This window comes from Mandrillus leucophaeus, unplaced genomic scaffold (assembly GCF_000951045.1).
Source record: "Mandrillus leucophaeus isolate KB7577 unplaced genomic scaffold, Mleu.le_1.0 Scaffold317, whole genome shotgun sequence".
NCBI classification, from domain to species: Eukaryota; Metazoa; Chordata; class Mammalia; order Primates; family Cercopithecidae; genus Mandrillus; species Mandrillus leucophaeus.
This window is the reverse complement of record NW_012103332.1, coordinates 1,449,070-1,472,032: the sequence shown is the minus strand read 5'-3', so window position 1 is coordinate 1,472,032 and position 22,963 is coordinate 1,449,070. Positions and strand designations below refer to the sequence as shown.

The following is a 22,963-nucleotide window of genomic DNA, read 5'->3' as shown; positions in this document are numbered from 1 at the left end:
ACTAGCTCTAATTGGCATAGTTGTATCTTTCTGTCTATCCATCTACCTACCTGTCTGTCTAAAACATCCTGAAGTTATTATAAAAGACTGCCATATTCAGGGCTAATTTGCATACCAATCAAATGCAGCCTGAATTTTCAGACAGTCATGCATGCAAATGTGCTCATCTGAATCCTTGCAAATGGCTTCAGATTTATGCCATTGTAATCCTTGACCTTTGGTAGGAAAATGTTGCCGTGCCTGGAACCTGCTTCATTATAGTGCTAGAGTCATCTGGGATGATTGCCAGAGTTGTGCTGAAAGATGTCCTCTTGGTACCTGTGAGCACCCAGTGTCCATAATCCACCTGAGAGATTGTTGAGGGCTGGATGGAGACCCACAGACTGGAGTGGGGGGGTTCTGAACCCCAAGGGCCATTCTCTAGGGACTGAAATGGGCAGACAGGGCTGATACAGGCCTGGGTGGGGTGACGGTGCCTGGGCAAAGCATGATGATGGTGCCTAGGCAAACCCAGTGCCTGGGCAAAGCATCAAAGCTCCTCTTGCTCATGGGTGTTGTCCACAGAGCCCACAGGAAGATTATGGAAGCAGTGTTCTAAAGAAATGCAAGGTCTGTGGCAGGGTGGACAATATGGAGCCCAGACTTCAGTCCAAAAGGGCCCAACCAAGACAAAAAACAAGCCAAGGGGTGTGGTATTCAAGAGTAGCTGATCCGTGAGAAGCAACTATTGAGGTGGTGGACCTGGATGGATTCCTGACCCAGGACTCATGCACTTCCCATGACTGTAGGAGAAACCCACATTGCAATGAGCCCAAGAGAACAGCCAGCCTAGGCAGAAGGACCACTTGGGGATGGACATTAAGAAAAGTCGCCAAGAGAAAAGCACCGAAGTTGAGATAATGAGTGTGTTGAATAGGAGGCATGAGTGAAAATAAAAATGAGAAAGCAAACAGGGAATGCAGCGGTTGGGGGAACAGAAGGTGAGGTGAGAGGGACAGTTTAGGGCTAATCACAAGGATAGAGAGTGAACTTGGTGCCTGTTTGTGCAGTTCCTGGCCTGTAGCTTGGGGAAAATGCTTGGAGGCTTAGCAAAAGTTAGGATTGTACAGATCAAAGTGTCACCCAAAGCAACACTGTTCATTTGTTTCCCTGGCGTCTATTAAAGTACCTTGCACACAACTTCGCCATGACTCCTGATGCTAACTAGCCATTTAGGCCAAACTTCACAGGTTAAGAGCACAGTTGTTCACAAGACTGGCCTCACTTCAGACACCAGCGACAGGCTCAGGGGTTCCCTGAACATATGGTAACATATTTGAGGGTTCTCACTACCCCTTGTGGTTTGGTAATTTGCTCAAATGACTCACAGAGCTCAGGAAGTGCTATGCTTAGAATTACAGCTTTATTATAGCAAAAAGGATACAAATCAGAATAAGCCACAAGAAGAGATCACAGGGCAAGATCTGGAAGGATTCCAGCTCTGGTGTTCTCTCTCCACCCACAGACTGCTGTCTACCAGGAAAGCTCACCCAGGCTTCAGTGTTCCAAGTTTTTATTGGGGTTTCATCGTGTAGATGTGATTGACCAAATCATTGGCCATAAGGTTGGACTCAGTCTTTGGTCCTCCTCTCTTCCCTGGAGGTAGGGCTGATGTCACTTGGCTCAAAGCCCCAACCCTGTATCACATGGCTGGTCTTTCTGGCATGGCCAACCCCCATCCTGTATAGTGTATCTGATACCTGATAGTGTATCTTGTTAACATACACTATCAAGGGGGTTCTGAGAGGTCTGCCATGAATAACTCAAGAAGTCCCAAGAATTCACAGGCTACCTCCTAAGAACCAGAGACAAAAGCCAGCCAAACTTTATTATACAATTGTCTACTGGATATATAAGATGTACATTACACAAATGCATGTTATAAACAGAAAATACTCAAAAAATGTTTATTAAATGAATTAGTGAGTGAGGGAAGGAAAGGGTGAGAAAGAATGAATGAGAACTTAACTTTAGGAGTCTAACTCACTGGCCCCACACCATCCAATATAAATTAGGATTTATTTGAAACAGCACTGGCAGCCACACAAATAATACTGAATGGCTTGGCTTTGATAAGAAATTACTCACTTTTCCAGTGGTTTTTGAGTTGGCAATGTTTTGTCTTCTTGGGAGGGGAGACACAGACGCTCATCCCCCATGGTGTTAATGTTCAAGCGCAGGGTTTCTGTAGAGCAATTAACTTGACTCCTCATACATTTGCCAGCATAAATGGTATATTCTATTATTTTCCTCTCTCTGCTCCTTCCCTAAAGGCAGATAAACACATGATAATAAAAAGCAAAATCAACATTTCTCTCTATAAGGGTAGAGCCGCCCAATTAGCGGCAGATGTTAGAACCTGATCAAAGAAGATTCAGGTGAACCAAGAGAGAGAGAACCCAGAAGCAAGTTCTGGTGCTTTAATTGATCCCACCCCACAATGCCATCTTAGCAGGCTGCTCCGGGAACCCAGGCGATCTTAGAGAAAGAAGCATGTCCCATGGCAGGTGCCTCTGATGTGACCTGAGACCCGTTCTCAAGGAAAGCAGGAGGGAACGATGAGCAGAGACTGTGTCAAATGACATAAGTCTTGGTTGGGGTGAGGGAGAGGCATAGTAGGCTCAAGACTTTGTGGAAGAGGGCTGAGATTACAGGAGGACCCTGTGCATTTTGTCACTGCAGAAACAACAGGCAATTATGTCTACAAAACGGGTATCTCCGAATCCCAGAGTTTTGTCCCCTCACCCCCTACTCTTTTCATTTTTACCTCTTGCTTTGTCTCACTTTATCTCAGTAACTGTAAAAGCAACAGACTTCCATTAGAAAAAAAAAAAAAAAAACACAGAAATGTGATAATGAGGATACACATACAAACATTCTTCTGCGTGTGACAGATGATCTCTCTCATTTGTATACCAGTCCCATATGGCAGATATTATGCCAATAACCCCATTTTACAAATAAGGGAGAGATTGAGTGACTGGCCCACGGCTGCCCATAGCCAGTACACTTGGGCCTGAACACAGTCAAAACCCAGACTCCATCCAGAGGCCGCTTTTAATGTTTCATCTGAATCCGTTCTTTATCCGAAGATCATCCATATATACTGTTCAATACTCTCTTTTTTGGCTTACTATTTATTTGTAAGCACCTTTCTATGCTATTGAAAGTCCTCCATCACCAGGATGTTGAACAGCAGTGTGGAGCTGCCTCCTGTGATGTCCTGTCCTCCTAATGTGGGCCTCTGAGGTTGTTATCAGTTTTTCTCTAATATGAGACACTGCTGCATTGTATAAATGGGGAGCTGTGAGTCATTGTTGTTTGGTTTGGTTTGATCAGAGCCAGCACAGCTGCTGACTGATGAGGGCCCAGGGACCTTTTCCAGCCTGGGGCGTTGGTATCCAGGTGTCCCAGGCTGTGGGTGCCAACTCCCGCTGCGCCATGCCCTGGAGGTCCCAGCGATTAGAGCTGGACAGCCTGCCTCTTTGATACAGAATTTTCTCATTTCATAAAGTTTCTCCAAGAAAAATGCCTTTATTGAGCCAAATGGGGAAAGGACCTTGGTCCCATCAAATCTCAAGGACGCTCAGCTTAGTGCGGTGGGGGCAGTGGTTTCTGTAGCCAGAAGGCTGGGGATCGCTGATCCAGCAAGATGGGAGATGGGGACACTTGGAGGGGCATGTGGGAGTGGCACAGCTGGTGTGAACAAACCAGACAAGTGAAACCAGAAACACCCTATTTCTGACCCACAGGAAGACCCTGACATTTACTGAGGACCTGCTATATGCTGACATCATGCTCGGGACTTCACACATCTCATTTCATCCTTCTGGTGGCCTCATCTACAAGCTAGGCTTATTACAAGCTACAAACGGGTTCTTATTCCCGTTCTATAAATGAGTTATTCCAGAATTGATGTTGCAGACAGGGCCCCTGCTACCTCAAGCAACCAGAAGTGATTTGACTGGTAATGAAAACAGTTTGCCCTTTTCATTCTGGCCAACCGGAGGATATGCAAAAAGGAGAGCAAAATATCATCTCAAGTCTGCGTCAATGCACTGTCCCCTGTAAACACAGCTATTGCAACCTCTCAGAAGAATGTTCCAGCAGGAGGTAGGCTCAGGATTGTGATTGAATAAAAACGATATTGGGAGTGCATTCACTTCTCTGCTTCTGCCTGGGGCCAGACAGACAATGAAACTTACCTTCTTTATGTTTCCCCTCATTAAACCCAAGCTTTTGGCTGCCCCCTCACTGCAAAGGTGGATGAGGGGAAACCCAGGAGGCTCTGAAAGCCTTACTTGCCTGGCTGTTGCTTGTAACTGATGTCTCCTCTTTCATCATGTTTCATTTCATTCTAAAAGCTAGCTGTGGAAACAAAATCGTCTCAGGTGTCTAGAGGCACAGGAGGCTCCTCCGGGAGAATCACTTGGGGAGGAGGAAAAAATACCACAAACCTGCAAACCCAATGATCAAGTCAAGCCAAAATGGGAGCTGAGTGTTTTTCTTAGCACAAGGGAGGTGTACTGAGGGCTCCGAACACCACCTTCAGGTAGGATAATTCCCTGGCGTGAGTCACAGGCATTGGCACAGGAACTGGCACAGGAATGTGGAAGTGCTCACAGCTATGACTGCCCACAATGGTGGCACACAATGCTAAGTCAGCAGAGGAAGAGGTGCAGGGGTGAAGTCCAGAGGAAACCAGGGGCAAGCTCCAAAGAACTCCTCCAGCAGAGCCTCGCGGGATGCACTTCGTCCCCACAGCAACAAGTTATGACAACTCATGTGAAATTTGTCTAACAAGGAAACTCATTAGAGACTCGGAGTCCAGGGTTTTTATTGGGGGGTGGTCATCTAGGCACTCTCTGCTTGGCAAGCAGAAAATTCCAGATTTCCAGAAAGAAAGCAGATATAAACCACACTGAGACAGCATAAGCCACACTGTTTGCACAGTTTAGGTACATTGAGTCACTCTTACCAGATCTGGGAACAGTGGCAACCCTTCCAACATCCGGATTCCCAGATGCAAGCCCAGGGCTTACCCTGCAGCAGGTTTTTCTAGGAAGAGAAGTCTCAGGCCTGCTGTGCAAGCTCTTTTCTACACAGGAGGCCTTACCTCGGGGAGCCAGGCTACATGAGGTAGCACTGCTGGGATTGTGGAATTTTGTTCTTGTGTGGCCCTAACTTCAGAGGGCCTGGTTCAGCAACAGGCACTTTTTAAAGGACTTCTGGACTGCGTTCTTCCCTGTGCCAGTGTGTTCGGTGGTGCAGACTGTCTCTATAAAACCCTAAGGCATTGTGGCATGACTTCCTCTCTTATGCAATGGTGTGTGTACTCTGGCCCGGCCACCAAGTGTTCTACTTCCGTGTATTTTTACAGCACTCCTGAGAATAATTCGAAGGGAGTTCATGAGAGGCTCTGTGTGAATCAGTAAGACACATTAGTATTGTTAAACAGGCTACAAGATAATTTGCCTCCCATTGTCTGGCAATTTCTTTTATTATTTGGAGATGTTCTAAGCCAGTCTTCTTGGCTGGGAATTGCAGAGTTCAATTTTATGTCCAGAAGCTTGGCCTCCAGGTTCCTGGCCTGGGAGATAATGGTAAGTGATTCGTGGATTCTTGAATCTGACAAATAAATGAGTCTAGTCCCCTTATTTTACAAATATAGAAATAATAATATCAACAACACTATCACTAACCACCCCAACTTCCAGTTTTTATTATGTACTTCATACCGACCCAGCACTGTGCTGTATCTTCATTCTGTCACTAAATCTTCACAATAACTCTTTAAGGAGGGCAACAATTTAACAGACGAGGAACCTGAGGCACAGAGAGGTTAAGTAACTTACTTAAAGGTCACCCAGCAAAGAAGCGGCAGAGCTGAGAGTGGATTAAAGCCAATTCCAAGGACCCTTAACATTGACAGCACTGCCAGAGAGGCACACAGATTGCTGAAGATCACCCAAGATCACAGAAAGACTCAGTGGTACAAGCAAGTGTTAAAACCAGAACTCTTGGCTCTGTGTTAAGCCTCCTTTGTTTTAACCATGTAGCCTCTTATTCAATTGTTTGCGGTTTAGGCTGTAGTTAGTACTAGCCGTAACATCAATACTTCTGCATCAACTCATAACAATTTTGATCAGACTCGTCATCTTATATCAGTTGCAGGAGCTTCCCAACAGGCCTAGCAGCCTCTAGTCTAATTCCTGAAATGGCCTTCACACTGCACCTATGAAGAACCTTCTTAACCACAAATTAGAGCTGTCAATTCCATGCTAAAACCCTCCAGTGGCTCCCCAGTGCCCACAGAATTTTGTGTAGACTCCTGAGGCTGGCAGGCAAAGCCAGGTACAGGCAGCCTCCAACCGTCTACTGGGCCACCTTTCAACCCACTGTGTCTTTTACAGCTCCTCTGTGGCAACCTGTGGTCTCCAGTTTCTGCACCTTCAATAATTCTGTTCACTCTGTCTGTCATCCTCCACCTGAGCCCACTCCATCTGCCCTTCTTGCTTGCTTGACTTGGATTCCACAGCCTTTCTTGGCTTCCTACTATCATGGCATTTTTACTCCATGTTATAATTGTATGTTTACTTGGCTACTGTCTCCACTAGATCTTGAACTCCTTGAAGGCAAGAAACAGCATAATTTGTATCTAGAAGACAGGATGGGAAGCTGGGCCCCTGGTAGTGAGGAAGCAGACCTGTGAAGTCAGACAGAAAGATACAAGAATGTGCCTCGTGGTTGTTGGCTGAATGAAAAAGTAATACAAGGAATCCCAAGTGAGATAGGAATGAGTGAGATGTCCCAAAGCAGGCCTAGAGGTTACCTACCACAGTGGTCTTAAAGCAAATTTTTATTGCAGAATGTTTTCTTCAAACAGGAGCAAGTTCTCCCAACACATAAAAGGAAAACTCTAGGTAAAGGCTTATATCTCCAAGCCTTCATGACTTGGCCTAAATCTCTCCTCCTTCTTGAAGCCTCAGGTCACAGTGCAATTGTGATGGCATGGGCTCTGTAGTTGGGTTGATTATGTCAGCAGGGTAAACTTGCTGCTATAATAAACAAGCCCCTGTATCTCAGTGGCTTAACACAATGAAAGTTTTCATTTATATCACCTCATTTGAAGGAGATGAGCAGGAACACTGTTCCATGAAGCCATTCAGGGACCCCGATTCCTTAAGTGAAGTGGTTCCACCATTCTCTAGGACTTTGGAGTCCTCTGCTGGTTCCTCTGTGGCTGGCCAGCTGACAGGAGCAAGCGTGGAGCAGGCAGACAGACTCAAAATGTCTTGGTGGAGGTGACACATGTCCCTTATACTCACACTCCTTGCTTGAGAAGTAGTCATATGGCCCCACCTAGGTGCAAGGGACTCGGTAAGGTGGCCTGGCAGTGTGTCCAGGAAGAGGAGAGCACTGTGAGGTCTAGCAGGCCCTGCAGTTCTACCATCTTTGGCATGACTTTGGGATGTGTTTCTCCACTCCAGAGTTCTCTGTTGTGAATGAAACTTCTCAGGATGGCTACAAGGTTTGAATGAGATGAGATATCCAAATGTCTGATACATACTTAACAGTCAACCAATCTTCATTCCATGTCTCCTCTTCTCCCCTAAAACAGAGGTATTGATATCATCATCTTTGTATTTTCTACACTTAGAGCTGGAAAAAGTGATGGTTAAGAGATGGACTCTGGATCCCGGCTCCCTGAGGCATGCCAATGGTGTGAGCTTGGGAGGGCCCCTTGTGGCTCTGTGGCTCACACAGCTCATCTGCCCAAAACAGAGGTAACAAATAGTACCCTTGTGGAGGGCAGGAAGTGAGTCAGTATGCCTCCAGTTCTTAGAATAGTACACTGCATATTGTAACTGTGATGTGTGGGTTACCTGTTTTATTATTATATGGTTACTGCCACACAGCAGAAACTCAGAACAAATTCTTGTTTAAGCACCCATTCTGTATCATGCATCACCAGTCATGTGTTCACATATGTGAGGTTCACACATCTCAAGCTTGGGGAATGTTTGTGCAGTGAATTCTCTGAGCAAACTTCATCACGGGCTTCAGCCTTGGGGTAACAAGGCCTTTCACCTGGGCTATTGCTGAATTCAGACCTGGAAGACAAACATTCGGTTGCGGAAAGCATTGGCTTACAAACAGCTTTCAGGGAACTTTTGAGAAAAGTATTCCTGCAGGGGGCCCAGGCTACGCGGCAAGGCTTCCAGCCCCTCCAGAGTCTGTAGAGGCTTCTGTCGGCCATTTCCCGACGTCACAGTAAGAAACTTCCGCAGACTCCCAAAGCAATGCTTGGCAGTGGGTGAGCTGGAAACCCTTTTTCCCACCAGGCTCCTGAGTGCAGTGCCAACACAAAGGAAAAGAGAAAATTTCCTCCCGATCAGCATCCTTTTCGTTTCCTTACATTATTTCCAGGAAACCAGTCATTACTGAGGCCTTCCAGGGTGAGTATTAGCCAGACTCCTTGCAAGACAGCTGCAATTGCTTGAATTAGTCTAAGAGTGCCATAGGGACCAAGTTCACGTGCAAGAATGACCTTGCACATGCGGAGGTCTCCTGCTCATCAGGTGGCAGGAGGGGTGTCTGTGAAGTCCCGGATACTCATTACGTTTGCCAGCTTCTCTGAAGAGTCTTTACTCTGTATGTACTTGCAGTAGCTCTTGGGGCAGCCTCTACCCCCTGTCTTGCTGTGGCCCCTCTAATCCTTGCGCTTAGCAATCATCACTGTTTCTCCTATTAGACTCTGTACTCCTTGGGGGTAGTTGGCTGCTGTATTCACTGGGGTCTGACAGAGTATCCAGTCCATAGCAAAGGCTTAGTTGATATAGTTGATATTTACCTTTTTTTTTTTTTTTTTTTAGATGGAGTCTCGCTCAGTCACCCAGGCTGGAGTTCAATGGCGCAATATCGGCTCCCTGCAACCTCTGCCTCCAGGGTTCGAGTAATTCCCCAGCCTCAGCCTCCTGAGTAGCTGGGACTACAGGCATGCGCCACCACACCCAGAGAATTTTTGTATTTTTGGTACAGATGGGGTTTCACCATGTTGGCCAGTCTGGTCTCAAACTCCTAACCTCAGGTGATCTGCCCGCCTTGGCCTCCCAAAGTGCTGGAATTACAGGTATGAGCCACTGCGCCCAGTCAGTATTTACTCTTAAATCAATAAATGCACCATTAGGTTTATCTGCTTAACTTTCACATCTTAATCATGAGTTCAAGGGTTCAGTTTGTGGAGCAGTTGCATTTGTGCCCTAAAGTTTGGCAGCTCCAGCACAAAAGCCTCTCCAGCGCATATAAGCCGTGACTGTGGGCAGGTTATATAACTCTCAGGCGCCTTGTTTGTAAATGAGGGCTTTTACCACTAGGGCTGTCGTGAGAGTGAAGTGAGATTATTTATGTGCTTTGCTAGAGTTTCTGTATTTCTGTGGTTGTAAGGAACAACATCAACTTAATCTGATTAAAGCCGAAAAAGTTGTTGAGAAGAGTGGGTTGCTCACAGGATCAGTGGGAGGGCTGGAGAGCCTGGCTTGGAAGCTCTGTAGCTGGAGATACTACCCTAAATCATTCCCAGAGCTGGTCCTATGGGCTCCTCTGCAGCCACCACTGCTGTTGACTGCACCGCTGGCACAGGACATTGCTGCCCCCAAACCCAATCCCACCAGAGCTCCCTCTGCTGCTGGAGAATCCTTCTCAGCCCCATGTCTTAGCCCCACTAGCACCTTGGTCAAAGTTCTGGTGTCTGATTGGCTGAGCCTTAGTCACATGTCCACTTCCAGCTGCAAGGGATGCTGGGAGAGCGAATATCTGGCATGTTTAGCTTCTGTAGTGATGTGTCCTCTGTTTCCCACTCAGACTTTGCTAAGGCAGCAAAGTCTTCCAGGTGGGAAGAGGGCTTCTGATGCTGGTGAGCCTAAAAGGCAGATAAATGTCCAACAGAGGACATAAAGCCTTGACATTGACTAAGTGGTCAATGTCAGGTAAATGTCCAGCCACTGAGAGAGAACACAGTGGTCATTCTGAAGGCTGCTGGTAGCACCCTAATGAGGGCTCAGGAATCAGTGTCCTGGTAGCCCCAGTGAGGGGATGGCAGTTTGGACCAGTTGAGTGGTGGAATGGTGGAAGTGGTGAAAAGCCTTTTTGAAGCCAGGCAATATATTAGTTTTCTAGAGCTGCTGTAACAAAGTACCATGGACTGAGCGACTGAAAGAACAGAAATGTGTTATTCCATAGTTCTAGAGGCCAGAAGTCCAAGATCAAGGTGTTGGCAGGGTGGGTTCCTTCTGAGGGCTTTGAAGGAAGGCTCAGTGCCAGCCCCCTCTCTCTGGCTCACAGATGGCCATCTTCTCCCCATGCCTCTTTACATCATCTTCCTCCTGTGCCTGTCTATCTCCACATTTCCCCTTTTTATCTGGGTACCAGTCACGTTGGATTAGGGCCCACTCTAATGACCTCATTTTAATGTTATTTGCTTTGTAAATACTCTCCAAATAAGGTCACATTCTGAGGTACTAGGGATTAGGACTTCAACATATGAAGTTTGGAGGGGAACAAAATTCACTGTGTACCAGTGTCTGTCTTTGTGTCCTCTTTCTATAAAGGACACCAGTCATAGTGGAGTAGGGTGGGCCTTACTCCAATATGACCTCATCTTCATTAATTATACCTGCAATGACCCTATTTCAAATAAGGACCCATTCTGAGGTATGGGGAGTTAGGACGTTAGTATATAAATCTGGAGGTGTAGGGTTAGATACAATTCAACCCTAACAGTCAGGAATGAGTGAGGGTGGATTAGTTGAGGAAATTGGATCAAGGGCAGGAGTTAAGAATGACTTCGTGGTTTCTGGCTGAGCAACTGGAGAATGGTGGTCCCATTCACTCAGGTAGGGAGGAGCAGATAAAGGAAGGGAATTCAGGGGCAGAGGTACAGGCTGATGAGTCCCATTCCACACTGGTATAGTAAGGGATCTGTGCCCCAACTATGCCCAGCAGGACATAAAGAGAAGTTTGTTAGAAGCTTCCAGGAAAGTTCCTGTTAGCACCAAGAGATCTATGAGAGGTCAAGGTTACTCTCTCCAGCCATGCATGAATAGAAAAGCATGTGGCTGAAACTGGTACCAGGAGCCATCCTACAATTGTGAGCGCATGCTGTCTTAGGATGGGATCAAAACTATGGAAAGCAGAGTGAAGCAACCAGGTGGCACCTGGATTCTTGGCCATTCTGAGCCACCAGATCAGCCATCCTTGAAGCTCACCACTCCTGTAAATTTGCATTTCTGTAAGTGTCCTCATTGTTCAGCTATTTGAGTTGAGGTTTCCTGTTACTTGCAGCCAGGAGCATCCTTAAATGACACAATGCATTATCAGCTCCAGTGGATGGAAGATCTTTGAGATCCAGGGTTATGTTCCGTATGTTCATCTCTGTGTCTAGCTCAGGGCCCAGTACTCAGCACATGTTTGTTGAATGCGTCAGTGCGTGATGTAGATCAGTATCTTGCGCATTGAGGTCTGGAAACTTCATCATCAATATAAATAGCTGTAGCTGTTGATAATATATTCTATCCTCACTCCATGCTATCAGTAAGACAGTTGTGAAGCCAGAAAGAAAGAGAAAACAGAAAGAAGATAAATACCTCGCAAGCAGAGGGTGTCTCCCCTCCTCACCTCGTTTGCTTCCATCAGACCATTTGCTTACGTCTGAAACCTGGGAGTCTTCTGTGTTCTTCTTTCACTTTCTGCAGCACCCTCTGTTCTCAAACCTGGAGCCAATCACCCAGGAAGTCCTGCCTATTCTACTCTCAAAATATATCTTACATCCATCCACTTCCCTCCGTTTCCTGAAGCCATGGTTAGGTGGAGACAGGCAGGAAGGTTTCTTGGTGGAAATTCGAGGAACTTCTCCCAGAGGAAGGATGGAGGTTGGGCAAGCACCAATAACAGGCATCCCATCCATCACTCCAGGGAAACAGCAGGTTCTCAAGAACTATTTTTCCCCTCATCTTTTTCTCCTTCAACCCTCTAAAAGGCATCTTTATTTTATAGTAGTGGAAAATACCTGTGTCTCTCTAGGTGCCTGCTGGAGGAGCCTGCAGTGCATGTGGCAAGCCTGCATTGGTTAGCCCAGGCTGCCGTGTCAGAATACACAGGTGGAGTGGCTTCAACAACATTCATTTTCTCACAGTTCTGGAGGCTGGAAGGCCAAGATCAAAGTGTCGGCAGGTCTTTTCCTCCCGAGGCCTCTCTCCTTGGCTTGCAGATGGCTGCTTTCTCGCTGTGTGCTCCCTGTGTGTGTGCATCCCTGGTGTCCCTTCCTCTTCTTACAAGGACACCAGTCATCCCACATTAGGGTGGCTTCCTTATGACCTCATTTTAGCTTAATTGCCTCTTTAAAGGCCCTGTCCCCAAATGCAGTCACATTAGGGGTTAGGGCTTTAACAGGCGAGCCTTAAAAACATCCAAATCTGTCTCTTTCTCCACCTCTGAATTTAGCTTGCTTTGTGTTGGCTTCATTGTCAGGCATTCTCTCCTGTGGAGGTGCAAGGTGGCCCCAGTTTGGTGGAAATTCTTCTTCTGATCATTGTAATTAAAGTCCCAGGCATGAATCTCCTTGGCCTGAGCGAGGTTACATGCGTTCAAGGGTTCTCAACCAGGGGGCAAGAACACAGTTCAGTCCATGACTTTCAGGCTGTAATTGTCTCAGAAAGTCAACTACCCAGAAGCAGAGCCTGAGACAGGGGTTGGGATGCACACATGGCTTGTGGAGGAAGCGCTCTTCAGGAGTAATCTTTAAGGTGAGGAAAGCAGAAAGCAATAGGGGAAGGAGCCAGGCAAGGCTGCACTCCCCGGTCAAGTTTAGCCTCATCTGGGGGATCTCTGGGGCATAATCACAACACAGAGTCACCCAACTTGAAGTAAGGGGGCTGCACTCACCCCTACCGCTCATCTGTGACTCACTGCAGGCAGCCCTGGGAGAGGGGGATCCACCTTTGGAGCCAATGTCAATCTTCTGGAGAAGAGTCAACCCTGAGCCTTTAGAAGCCAGCATTCATTGAGCTGGGGAAATCCCTGAGGGGATAGGCAGATACCAGCCAGCCGGCAAACCTGATCCTCAACCTTGCTTCTCCCAGCCTTGGAAGACTTGACTAGCATAGTGAGAATGGCAAGAACGCTGGAAGAAGGAAACTTGGGTTCATGATGGGACATAAGGAGAAAGCCTGGGCATGATAGATAAGACCAGAAGACTTCGGGAAGGCAGGGTTCCAGAGTGTAAAACAAAGCGTCAACACATCCAAAACATGAGGCTTCAATGGTGCAGGCTGTCCCTGCATCACTGATTTGTTTTATTATGGACACAACCCCTTTGGTATTACAGATGCATGAGCCGGGAAAGCAGGGATGGAAATCATAAGAAATCTTCACCCCCATCCCCCACTGCCTAGCACACATCTACCAGAACCAAATACTGGCCCTCTCTGAACTCACACAGGACTCTCGGTTCCCTGTGTTACGTCACTTGGCATTTTGGGTTGTACTCATTATGTTCCTGTCTCTTCCCTGATGAGGGAGCTCTTCGACGTAAGAACCATGTGTATTTATGGCCCCTAGCTCCCAACATAGCAGCTTGTGTGCAGCAGGCAAGCAGTAGATGTTGGTTGGATAAATGGAAGGATGGGTGGAGAATGCTCAATGTTGAATTTTTCTACCACAGCTCCCCAATGTAGCCACCCTTGCTTGCATCTGAGCATCCTTGTATGCTTGCACGCTTTCTGTTCCCTCATCCATTTATTTACTCACCACGTATCTGTTGAGTGCTTTCTATACGCCAAGCACTCAGGCATGAGCAAAGCTGCCAAAGTCCCTGTCCTCCTGAAGCATGCAGCCAAGCAGGGAGCACAGCCAAGTGACAAGCATGTGGACTGTGCCATTCGGCCTGTGACAAGTACCAATGCAGAAAATAGAGCAGCCCAAAGAGGTCAGAAGATGCTGGGGAGGGCGAAGAGCTCACCACTTTGTTCAAAAGAGTCTCTAAAATGCTGACTTGTGCAGGGAGCACTGAAGGAAGCAAGGGAGTGAGCCATGCCCAACCCTGGGAAATAGCTCTCCAAGCAGAGAAGGCAGCAGGTGCAAAGGCCCAGGGGCAGGAAGAGGCTCCACTTCTTTGAAGATGAGAGTGGAGATCAGTGTAGAGATAATCATAGGAAGCTACATGGGATATTTGGAGTCAGATCCTGAGGACTTTGCGGGCCAGGGTTGAGACTCTTCCTCTGAGCAAAATGGGAAGTCACTGGAACTTTTAAAGAACTGATCTGACTTGCATTTGGAAGGGTGTGCTGTTATCAGGGGATCTCAGAGCCTGGTTGGGAGAACTTTGTAATAGCCCAGGTGAGAGAGGACATGGTTTGCACCAGGGCTGGAAAACAAGGGAAGGCAGGTGTCTGGGCACAGATGCAGGTGCAGAAATACAAGCAGAGGGCATGTGGGAAGGGTCTCTTGGGATTGCCTGTGTGTTCTCAGTGAAAAAGAAAGCATGGTCATCAGCTGAGAATGATAAATAGGGGATTTGAAGAGAGAGAGAAGACATATGAAATAGTCCTCTAGGAGAGAAGGGTGCTGGATGGACTGGGAATATGTAGACTCAGGGGAGCTTTAAAGCTTCTTGAGGTTGGTGGTCATGAATTTCAGGTGAGACAGGACAACACAGTCGTAGGTTTTTCTACAGCCAACCTGAGCTTTGTAGATGCCCGGTGGACAGAGATTTAACCAGCTGGGTTTTTGCCAGGCGTATGTAATGAAAGGGGGTGGATGGGCATATAAATGTTTAAAGGGATGAGCCAAGGAATTCAAGCTGGGTACGCAGGAATGGATGGACACGAGGAGAGGGAGGGATGTGGAAACAAGGCATGATCTTGGCTTATAGGCCCAGTCAGGCTGAAGATTTATTGGAAGGGTCTGTGGAGAAAGCCATTATTTCCATAGGTTCTCTGGTCTACTAGGGCTTAATGAAAAGCACTTTCCAGATTCAAACTGAAGTAGAATTCCCTGTGTCTTCCCCTAATCCATCCTGGTGCTCTGCACCAAGTTAAAGCATGGCATGGAGGAAGGTGGCTCTCATGCTTTCTCTGGCCTTCTCTTGTCCAGGCGAAATGTCTCCAGCCCCTTTGACACTTCTCAAGGGACATGTCCTCCAATCTCCTCATCACCCTACCGTTCTTCCTTATATTTGGTCTCTTTTTCCCCTTGAGAGCTGATGACTTTCTGGGTTTCACTGGGAAGATTCTACACCAGTGGAGAAGCTAAAAACAATGAATCAGGCATCCTAGGTGGAGTTCTGGGGGCACTGGAGTTCTGCTTTCAGAATTGATCTCCCTTGTTTCTGTTGCTGTTCATCCACAGGAAACAAATGGAAACAATGATTAAAGTCCTGCTCTGAAGCTCAGTGAGTCAGCTTTGCAAAGAATTTGCGCACATTTCCATCCTCACTGCAATGCTGTCAGACTGAGGGTTATTTTGGGAAGGAATATATTAATATGATAAACTAGCCCAGAGAGTGTGCAGTCCCATTTGCACATGTTTCAAGTCAGACTTCCATGTAATTTTAACATTCTCACAACCTTTCATGCAATTTTAACATTAGCACAAAATACACCATCAGGTCCAAAGCAAGGGTTCAGACCAAAGCCTTTGGAGGCATCCTTGGCTCCTCTATGCCTCTCCACCTCTGTCCAGTCCATCAGCAAATCCCACCAACTCAGTCTTCAAAATATGCTAGGATATGACCACTTATCACGACGCACACTGCTCCCAGCCTGGTCCAAATCATTACCAGTGGTTGACTAAGCTGTTGTGGTAGCTCCCCAGCTGGTCCCCCTGCTTTCACACTTGCCCCCTGCAGTCCAGGAGCAACAGAGAAGATGGAGTGACAGGATTGAGGGAAAGGGGCTCTGCAGTTGGGAGCAGCCATCAGACAGTGTCAGGAGGTGACATGTGAGCTAAAACCCTGGTGAGATAAGACCGTGATGTCACGAGAAGAGGGGATGGATGGCAGGGACAAGGGCCATGAGTCAGGAGCCAGCCTTGTGCACCCAGGGGGCAGTGAAAAGGCTGATGAGTTTGGAGTTGGCAAGAGTGGTGTGACTGGTAATGAATGAGCTGATGGTGGCTGGATCCCAGCCGCACTGGGGGACTGGAGATGGGAGAAGTGGTTTGATTGGGGATCTATTTTCGAAGTAGTGCAACTAGCATTCAGTGATGGATTGGATATGGGTTATTCCCAGACTTTTGGCCTAAGCCACTTAGAAGACAGAGGCTTCATTTACTCAGATGGGAGGGCTGTGGAAAGAAGAGTTTGGTGCACGTGGCAGGGGCTGGTTAGTAGTGGGGATCCAAGAGTTCTGTTTTGGACGTGCTTGTTTTGAGAAATCTCCTAGGCCTCCAAGTGGGAATTCCAGGAGGCAGTTAAATATGTGAGCCTGGAGTTGAGAGGAGAGTCCAGGTCAGGGACATAGGTGGGAATTGTCATCATCTGAGACAAGGCGACTGGATGAAACCACCCAGGGAGGGTATATAGAGGGAAATGTGACTGGAGAGATGGGCTGGAGCTCTGGGACACCCCAAGGTGAGGGGTGAGGACAAATCAGCCTAAACACAGAAGGAGAGGCTAGGAGGGGGAAAATGGGAGAGTGGGGCTGCAGATGTCCAGAGAAGACCAGGTTTCAACAGAGAGGGAGTGGCCCACATATCACATGCTGCTGAGAGGCTGCACAAGGGAAAGGCAGAATTGGCTGCTGGATTTGTCAAGGCGGATGTTGATGGCCTTCAGAAGGGCAGTCTCAATGGAGTGGTGGGAACAACTAATTCACATGGGGGTGAGGACAGGACACAGCTGGGGCCACGTTTGTGGAGGAGTCTCAGTTGGAGAGGAGCAGAGGCAAGGGCCAGTAGCTGTGAGGATGAGGGCCAGGAGAGACAGTGCTGAGATGTGTTTGTGCAGGGGTGAATGAGTTGAGAGGGAAGAATTTTTTTTTTTTCTTTTGAGACAGGGTCTCACTCTGTCACCTAGGCTGGAGTGCAGTGGTGCAATCATGGCTCACTGCAGTCTTGACTTCCCAGGCTCAAGCAATCCTCCCACCTCAGCCTCCCAAGTAGCTGGGATTACAGGTGTGCTTCACCACATTCAGATAATTTTTCTTTTTCTTTTCTTTTCTTTCTTTTTTTTCTTTTTGTAGAGACAAGGTCTCACTATGTTGCCCAGGCTGGTCTCAAACTCCTGGGTCAAGCGACCCTCCCACCTTACTCTCTCAAAGCGCTGGGATTGCAGGTGTGAGCCACTTCACCCGGCTGGAAGGAATTCTTTACTGGGGTGGAGGCTGCCTGGGAAGGAGGAGGTGAAATCTGATGCAGGAGGAGACTGGCACGCCCTGGATCAGAGCAGGGAGAGCTCACCCAGGCGCAGGTAGGCAGGTGAGTTTGGGGTGGCTGGAGGAGATCGTCCTCAGCTGACAACAGCCTTTGCCACCCGCTCTGTGAATTGATCATTAACATTGACAGATACAGGTGTCTAAGATTAAAGGAGACAGCCTCTGTAACAGCTGTCAGCTTTCTTGCACTATTCCGGAGGTCTCACACTGAGTCTGTCCTAGGGAGCACAAGTCTTAAGGGGTGGGTCTGAGAATCTAGATATTTGTAAGTGTTTAGTTTAGTGAATCTAGTAAGCAGTCAGGCTTGAGGGTGCCTCAGAGGGGCTCACAGTACTCTTAAGATCATCAGTAATATTATCTGAGTATCCAGTGTCCAATCTGCCTGTCGCAGGGCAGTGGAGAAGGTGTACAGGATTAGGGGGTCGAGTTCTGATTTCTCGCCAGCCCTTTATTCCCGCTGTCTACAGATTAATGAACACATCATTTTGCCCAACCTCCAAGAACCCTCAGAACCCGGCCGCTGCATTCCTCTCCTGCCTGACCTATCTGGACGGTCTTATCACAAATTTTTCTTACCCCAGAACCTACACCAGTGAAGATTTGCCCTGTGAGGCCTCAACGGGTAGAACCGAGACCCACAGGCCCATAGATGGGAGCTACAGAGAGAATATTTTGGCTTGTCCTGAGAAATTAAACAAAAAAAAAGGTTTTGCAGTCAGGATGCTTCTGCCCTTGGATGGAAGGTCAAAGAGAGAGGCAGCATTTCTGGGGCCCAAAGCTAGGGTGATGTGGTGGAGGGGGCAGGGGGCAGGGACCACAGAGAGAAGGCTGGAGCCACAGAGGAGCTGCACCTGCGATGGTCGCAGAGGGCGGGAGTGGGGCAGCTTGCTTTTCCCCATCCCAGCCCTCCATGAAGGCCTCTCCTTGGTCAACACCCCAGCCCCTAGGAAGCCAGAACCCTACCAAGAGTGGCCAATCCTACCAGGAATTCCTCCTATGAAGCCAGAAGACAGGGGATTCAGGGAGAGCAGTTCTTTTTGAAACAGAGCAGATACTAGAGAACAAGCAGGCAGGAGACGCACAGGTCCCGGGTGTACACGCCTGTAGCCTTGATGCCTTTACTTCTACAAGTCAGGATTGCTTTTTAATAAGCTTTTGTGGGACAATGTATTTTCTGCCTGTGTTCCTAATTAGACTGTAAAGTCCATGAGGTGAGAACAGGAATGACTCCCTTTCCCAGCGGAATACCAGTGTCTGACACTCACTGTTTGCTGACTGAGCTGGAGAACACGCTTTCAGCCCGGGTTCCCCACTCCAAAGCCTTATCTCCCACCCCTCCTCTCACCCACTGCCCCACTTTCTCCATAAGGAAACTGGAGGTTCCTTAGAGACCCGCAGGGAGAGCCAGGAACTCTGAGCAGTGTCGTGTGTGGCTGCTGTGTGTGGAGGTTCCACCAACAGAAACGAATACCTTCAGGCTCATCTTGATTGCACCCAGAGCTTGTGACCTTGCTTACAGAATCAGGAACCTGCATCTTGAATGGAGGTTTTAAGTGTCTGCCAAGTCAATGACTTTCTATTTTCTACCATGAGGTCCATTTAAATGAATTCTTTAAAAGCAAAATTATATTTCTTTTTGAATAATTAATACATTCCTGTGGCTGAACTTTCAAAGGGATCAAATGAATATAAAGTGAAGGGTTTCCTTTCCATTTCTGTCCTCCAGCCATTCTGCTCCCCTCCTTGGAGGCAACTGGTGTTACCAGTTTTTTGTATGTCTTTTCCAAGGTTTGTGTCTAATCTACACACACAGAGATGCACACACACAGACACTTTTTTACATAAATTGTTGCATATTTTACAAAAAGTTCTGTACCTTGCTCTTTGTACTTTGTGTATCTTGGAAATCTTTCCATATCAGAATATGGAAAGCTGCCTCTGTTTTAATGTCTGCATCATGTCCCAGCATATGGATGTATCACAATTTATTTAAATAGTCCTTTATTCATGGACACTTGGGTTGTCTCAACCACCGGCTACTGCAGTGAGCAAGCTTTGTACTATCGTCGCTGAGCTACAAAAGTCATTGACCATGGAATTCTCCAGGAAGATCTAGAAAGAGAATAAAAATTAGTGGAAAGTTTGAAACAAATCAGAAAGAGTAGATAGGGCTCTGGACTAGAAGTCAAGGGATGTAACTCCTACAAGTAATTTTAAAAATTACTTTTAAGTTCAAGTTCCTAACTTCCCACAATTTACTTATCAAGTTCCTAGCTTCCCACAATTTACAAAACAATTTAATATCTGTTAACTCATTGAGTTTATAGGAAAAAAATAAGCTGTAAAGGGCTAAAATGTTTCCCGAACTCCTTGACTCACTGACTACATGACCTAAAACAAGTTTCTAGGCTGGACGCGGTGGTTCATGCCTATAATCCCAGCACTTTGGGAGGCTGAGGCGGGCAGATGACCTGAGATCAGAAGTTCGAGACCATCCTGGCCAACATGGTGAAACCCCGTCTCTACTAAAAATACAAAAATTAGCTGGGTGTGGTGGTGCATACCTGTAATCCCAACTACTTGGGAAGCTGAGGCAGGAGAATCACTTGAACCCGGGAAGTGGAAGCTGCAGTGAGCAGAGATTGCACTAATGCACTCCAGCCTGGGCGGTAGAGCGAGACTCTGTCTCAAAAATAAAAATTAAAAATAAAACAAGTTTCTAGCTTGCCAGCAACCTAGTTAACTTGTTTATAAAATAAAGATTATAAAAGTACCTATCTCTTTGGGTCATTTTAAGGATTAAATGAACTACTCATGGAAAGTACTTAAAACAGGGTCTATCCTATAGCAAGAATTCAATAAATGTGGGCTTTTAGGATCATTTTGCAAAAGTGAGGAAAAGAAAACACAGAGCAATGAAGTTCAGAGTCTCCTAGCTCCTGAAGGATAGAGCTGGTGCAGGAATCCAGGTCCCCAGACTTCCAAACAAGTCAAGTATTTGAGCCATGAGGTCTTAGGCATGTGTTTATAAAACAGTGATGGCAGTCCTGACACAGAGCTGTTAATAATAATTATTGCCATGGAAATTTCCCTGATCTTCTTTGAGAGGATTAGTCCAGTCATGCACTTAGTACTGTAGTTCATCAAATCTAAGATGCCATTGGGTCTAAGGAGTATTGTTATTTTGTGAGTCACTGGAAAGGAAAGGAAATAAGGAAGGGAGGGAGGGAGGGAAGGAGCCAACTAAAGTTGTAGAACGCTATGCTGCTTGTCAAGCTGTTGTCTCCCAGCTCCACACTTACATTTCTAGGTTCGCTCTCCCTCTGATGCTGGGGCTGGGACCTGCACCCCTATTTGTCCTTTGCCAGTAGGGGCACTAGAGGAGAGAGAAGAGACTTGCTTTTTCAGGTTTTTCTGAATTTCCTGCCAGTCCCAGTGATGACATTGGCAATTGATTCCAGCTTCCAACTTTTGTCCATTTCCAGAACCAGAATCATATTGCTCCTCAGAGGAAACAGTCCAGTGGACAGTGCCCACTCTCAGAGGTCTTCGGGGCCCTCCTCCAGGCCCCTGAGGTGTCAGCCCCACATGGGAAACATCCCTTCTTTAGAGGTCTTCCTTTTTGACATCTCAGTTCTCCAATATCTGCTTAACCAATTCCCTATGTTAAATTCTCTCCATTAAAGTACCTCGAGTGGTTTCCATTTTCCTTCCTGGACCCTGACTCATGAATTATAAGATGACCATTGACTTCAGAAATGTTAAATGATAGTCCTAGAATTAATGCCATAAAATACTACCACAGGGAATTCGTAGATGTCAAGGCTGATGGTGCCTTTGGAAGTGACCTAGTAGACCCTAGGGCTGAACCCAGGGGGATGAAGTGCCTTGCTCAAGGTCACACAGCCAGAGGTGGCAAGGCCAGTGCTCCCCACACTGTGCTTGAGTGTTACTCTGCTCACCCTTCGGAAGGGCCTGGCGCCTGCTCCTGGGATGGACAGTTCAGTGACACGCCTCATGGTGAGACGTCTTCATCAAATCTCTCCTTTCTTTCCAGGAAGCACACTTTGCTGGCTAATAATGGGTTTGCAATTTCTGCTGCATTGCTGATGGCCTGCTCACTCCAGGCAGGAGCCTTTGAAATGCTCATCCCGGGACGCTTCATCATGGGCATAGATGGAGGTGAGAGTTCACCATGATGGGGAGGGAACAGTAACATACTCCTTGGGGGTGTCCCAAATGTGAGAAGTGTTTGGGGCTGTCATATGACTGGGGCTCTCTGCTGGTATTGAGTTGGCAGGGACCAAAGATGCTGGAACTCTGCATAAAGTGGGACAGTCCTATGGGATGAACCATCCCATTCATGATGCTCTAGCCCCTAATTGAGGAATGCTGGGCAGGGTCCCCAGTCTACCCGCAAAGACCTGGATGGTCTTCAGCATGTCATGCCTTCCGCTTGGTCACCTTCATCATAACGTTCATATTCCAAGGTTATTTGTGGTTTTCAGGGGGCTTTTGTGAGGATGGTGTTTCTTCTCTGGGCCTCTGACTCATTCGTTGTTTCATTTACTCACCAAGCATTTGTGGAGCACCTGCAAGGTCTGGCACACTGTAGGATGGAGACACAATGATTAACAAGACCCTGTCCCTGGACAGGGACAGAATGGAGCTTACATTCTAGTGGGCAGAGAGATACATAAGGTAGATAGTAGCAGGTCCTAGGAAGAAAACAAAGCAGGGCAGGAGGGTGGTGAGGGCTGTTTTAGAAAGGCCAATCAGGGAAGATTGCTCAGAGGAGGAAACATGAGCGGAGACCAGAGGAGCCAAGTGTGAGAACTGTTCCCAGCAGAGAGAAGTGTATGATGTCCCAGAGGCAGAAGGAGGCATGGCACGTCTGAGAAAGAGCAAAGAGATGCGTGGGTGCTGATGAGGCCAAAGAGGAGCTGGAGCCAGATCACACAAGACCTTGTAGGCCACGGCGAGGACTGTGGGCCTGTGCCAAGTGTGCAGGGAGGGTTGAGAGGAATGTGACATGGACTGGTTTGTTCCAATAAGGAAGTGTGAGGGGAAGCCTGGAGTGGAATCAGAGGAGCCACCTGTTAAGGGGAAGGGACTGGGCTGGACGGGGAGCTAGGGAGAAGGGGACAGATCCTGGCTATGGGAGTGAGAGTAGGAGACAAGATATATTGTCAGACAAACTCTGCTCTCTTTCTAAATAGGCAAATCCATAAAGTGTCACTTTTAGGCATTTGTGGAAAGATTGCAAGCCTTAGGATTAGAAATCTCTGAGTTTGGATCTCAGTTCTGCTGCCTGCCAATTTCTGATTTGTACAAGTTACTTAATGGCTCTGAGCCTTGGTTTTCCCATTTGGAAAATGGAGGTAATAATACCTTCTTTGAAAGGCTATAATAAGGCTGAATGGAAACTCTCTCTCTCTCTCTCTGTCTCTCATACACACACACACACACACACACACACACGAGTCCACCCTTCA

At 47.2% G+C, this 22,963-nt stretch overlaps 1 protein-coding gene across 1 annotated transcript in view; it reads left to right on the top strand.

The window, feature by feature from the left end:
* The window catches only part of SLC2A9 (solute carrier family 2 (facilitated glucose transporter), member 9), a 195,429-nt gene that overhangs the window by 14,014 nt on the left and 158,452 nt on the right, over positions 1-22,963 (top strand). Inside the window, 1 exon segment of the mRNA XM_011987830.1 lies at positions 21,526-21,650. Within this exon segment, the coding sequence (XP_011843220.1) occupies positions 21,526-21,650 (125 nt within the window).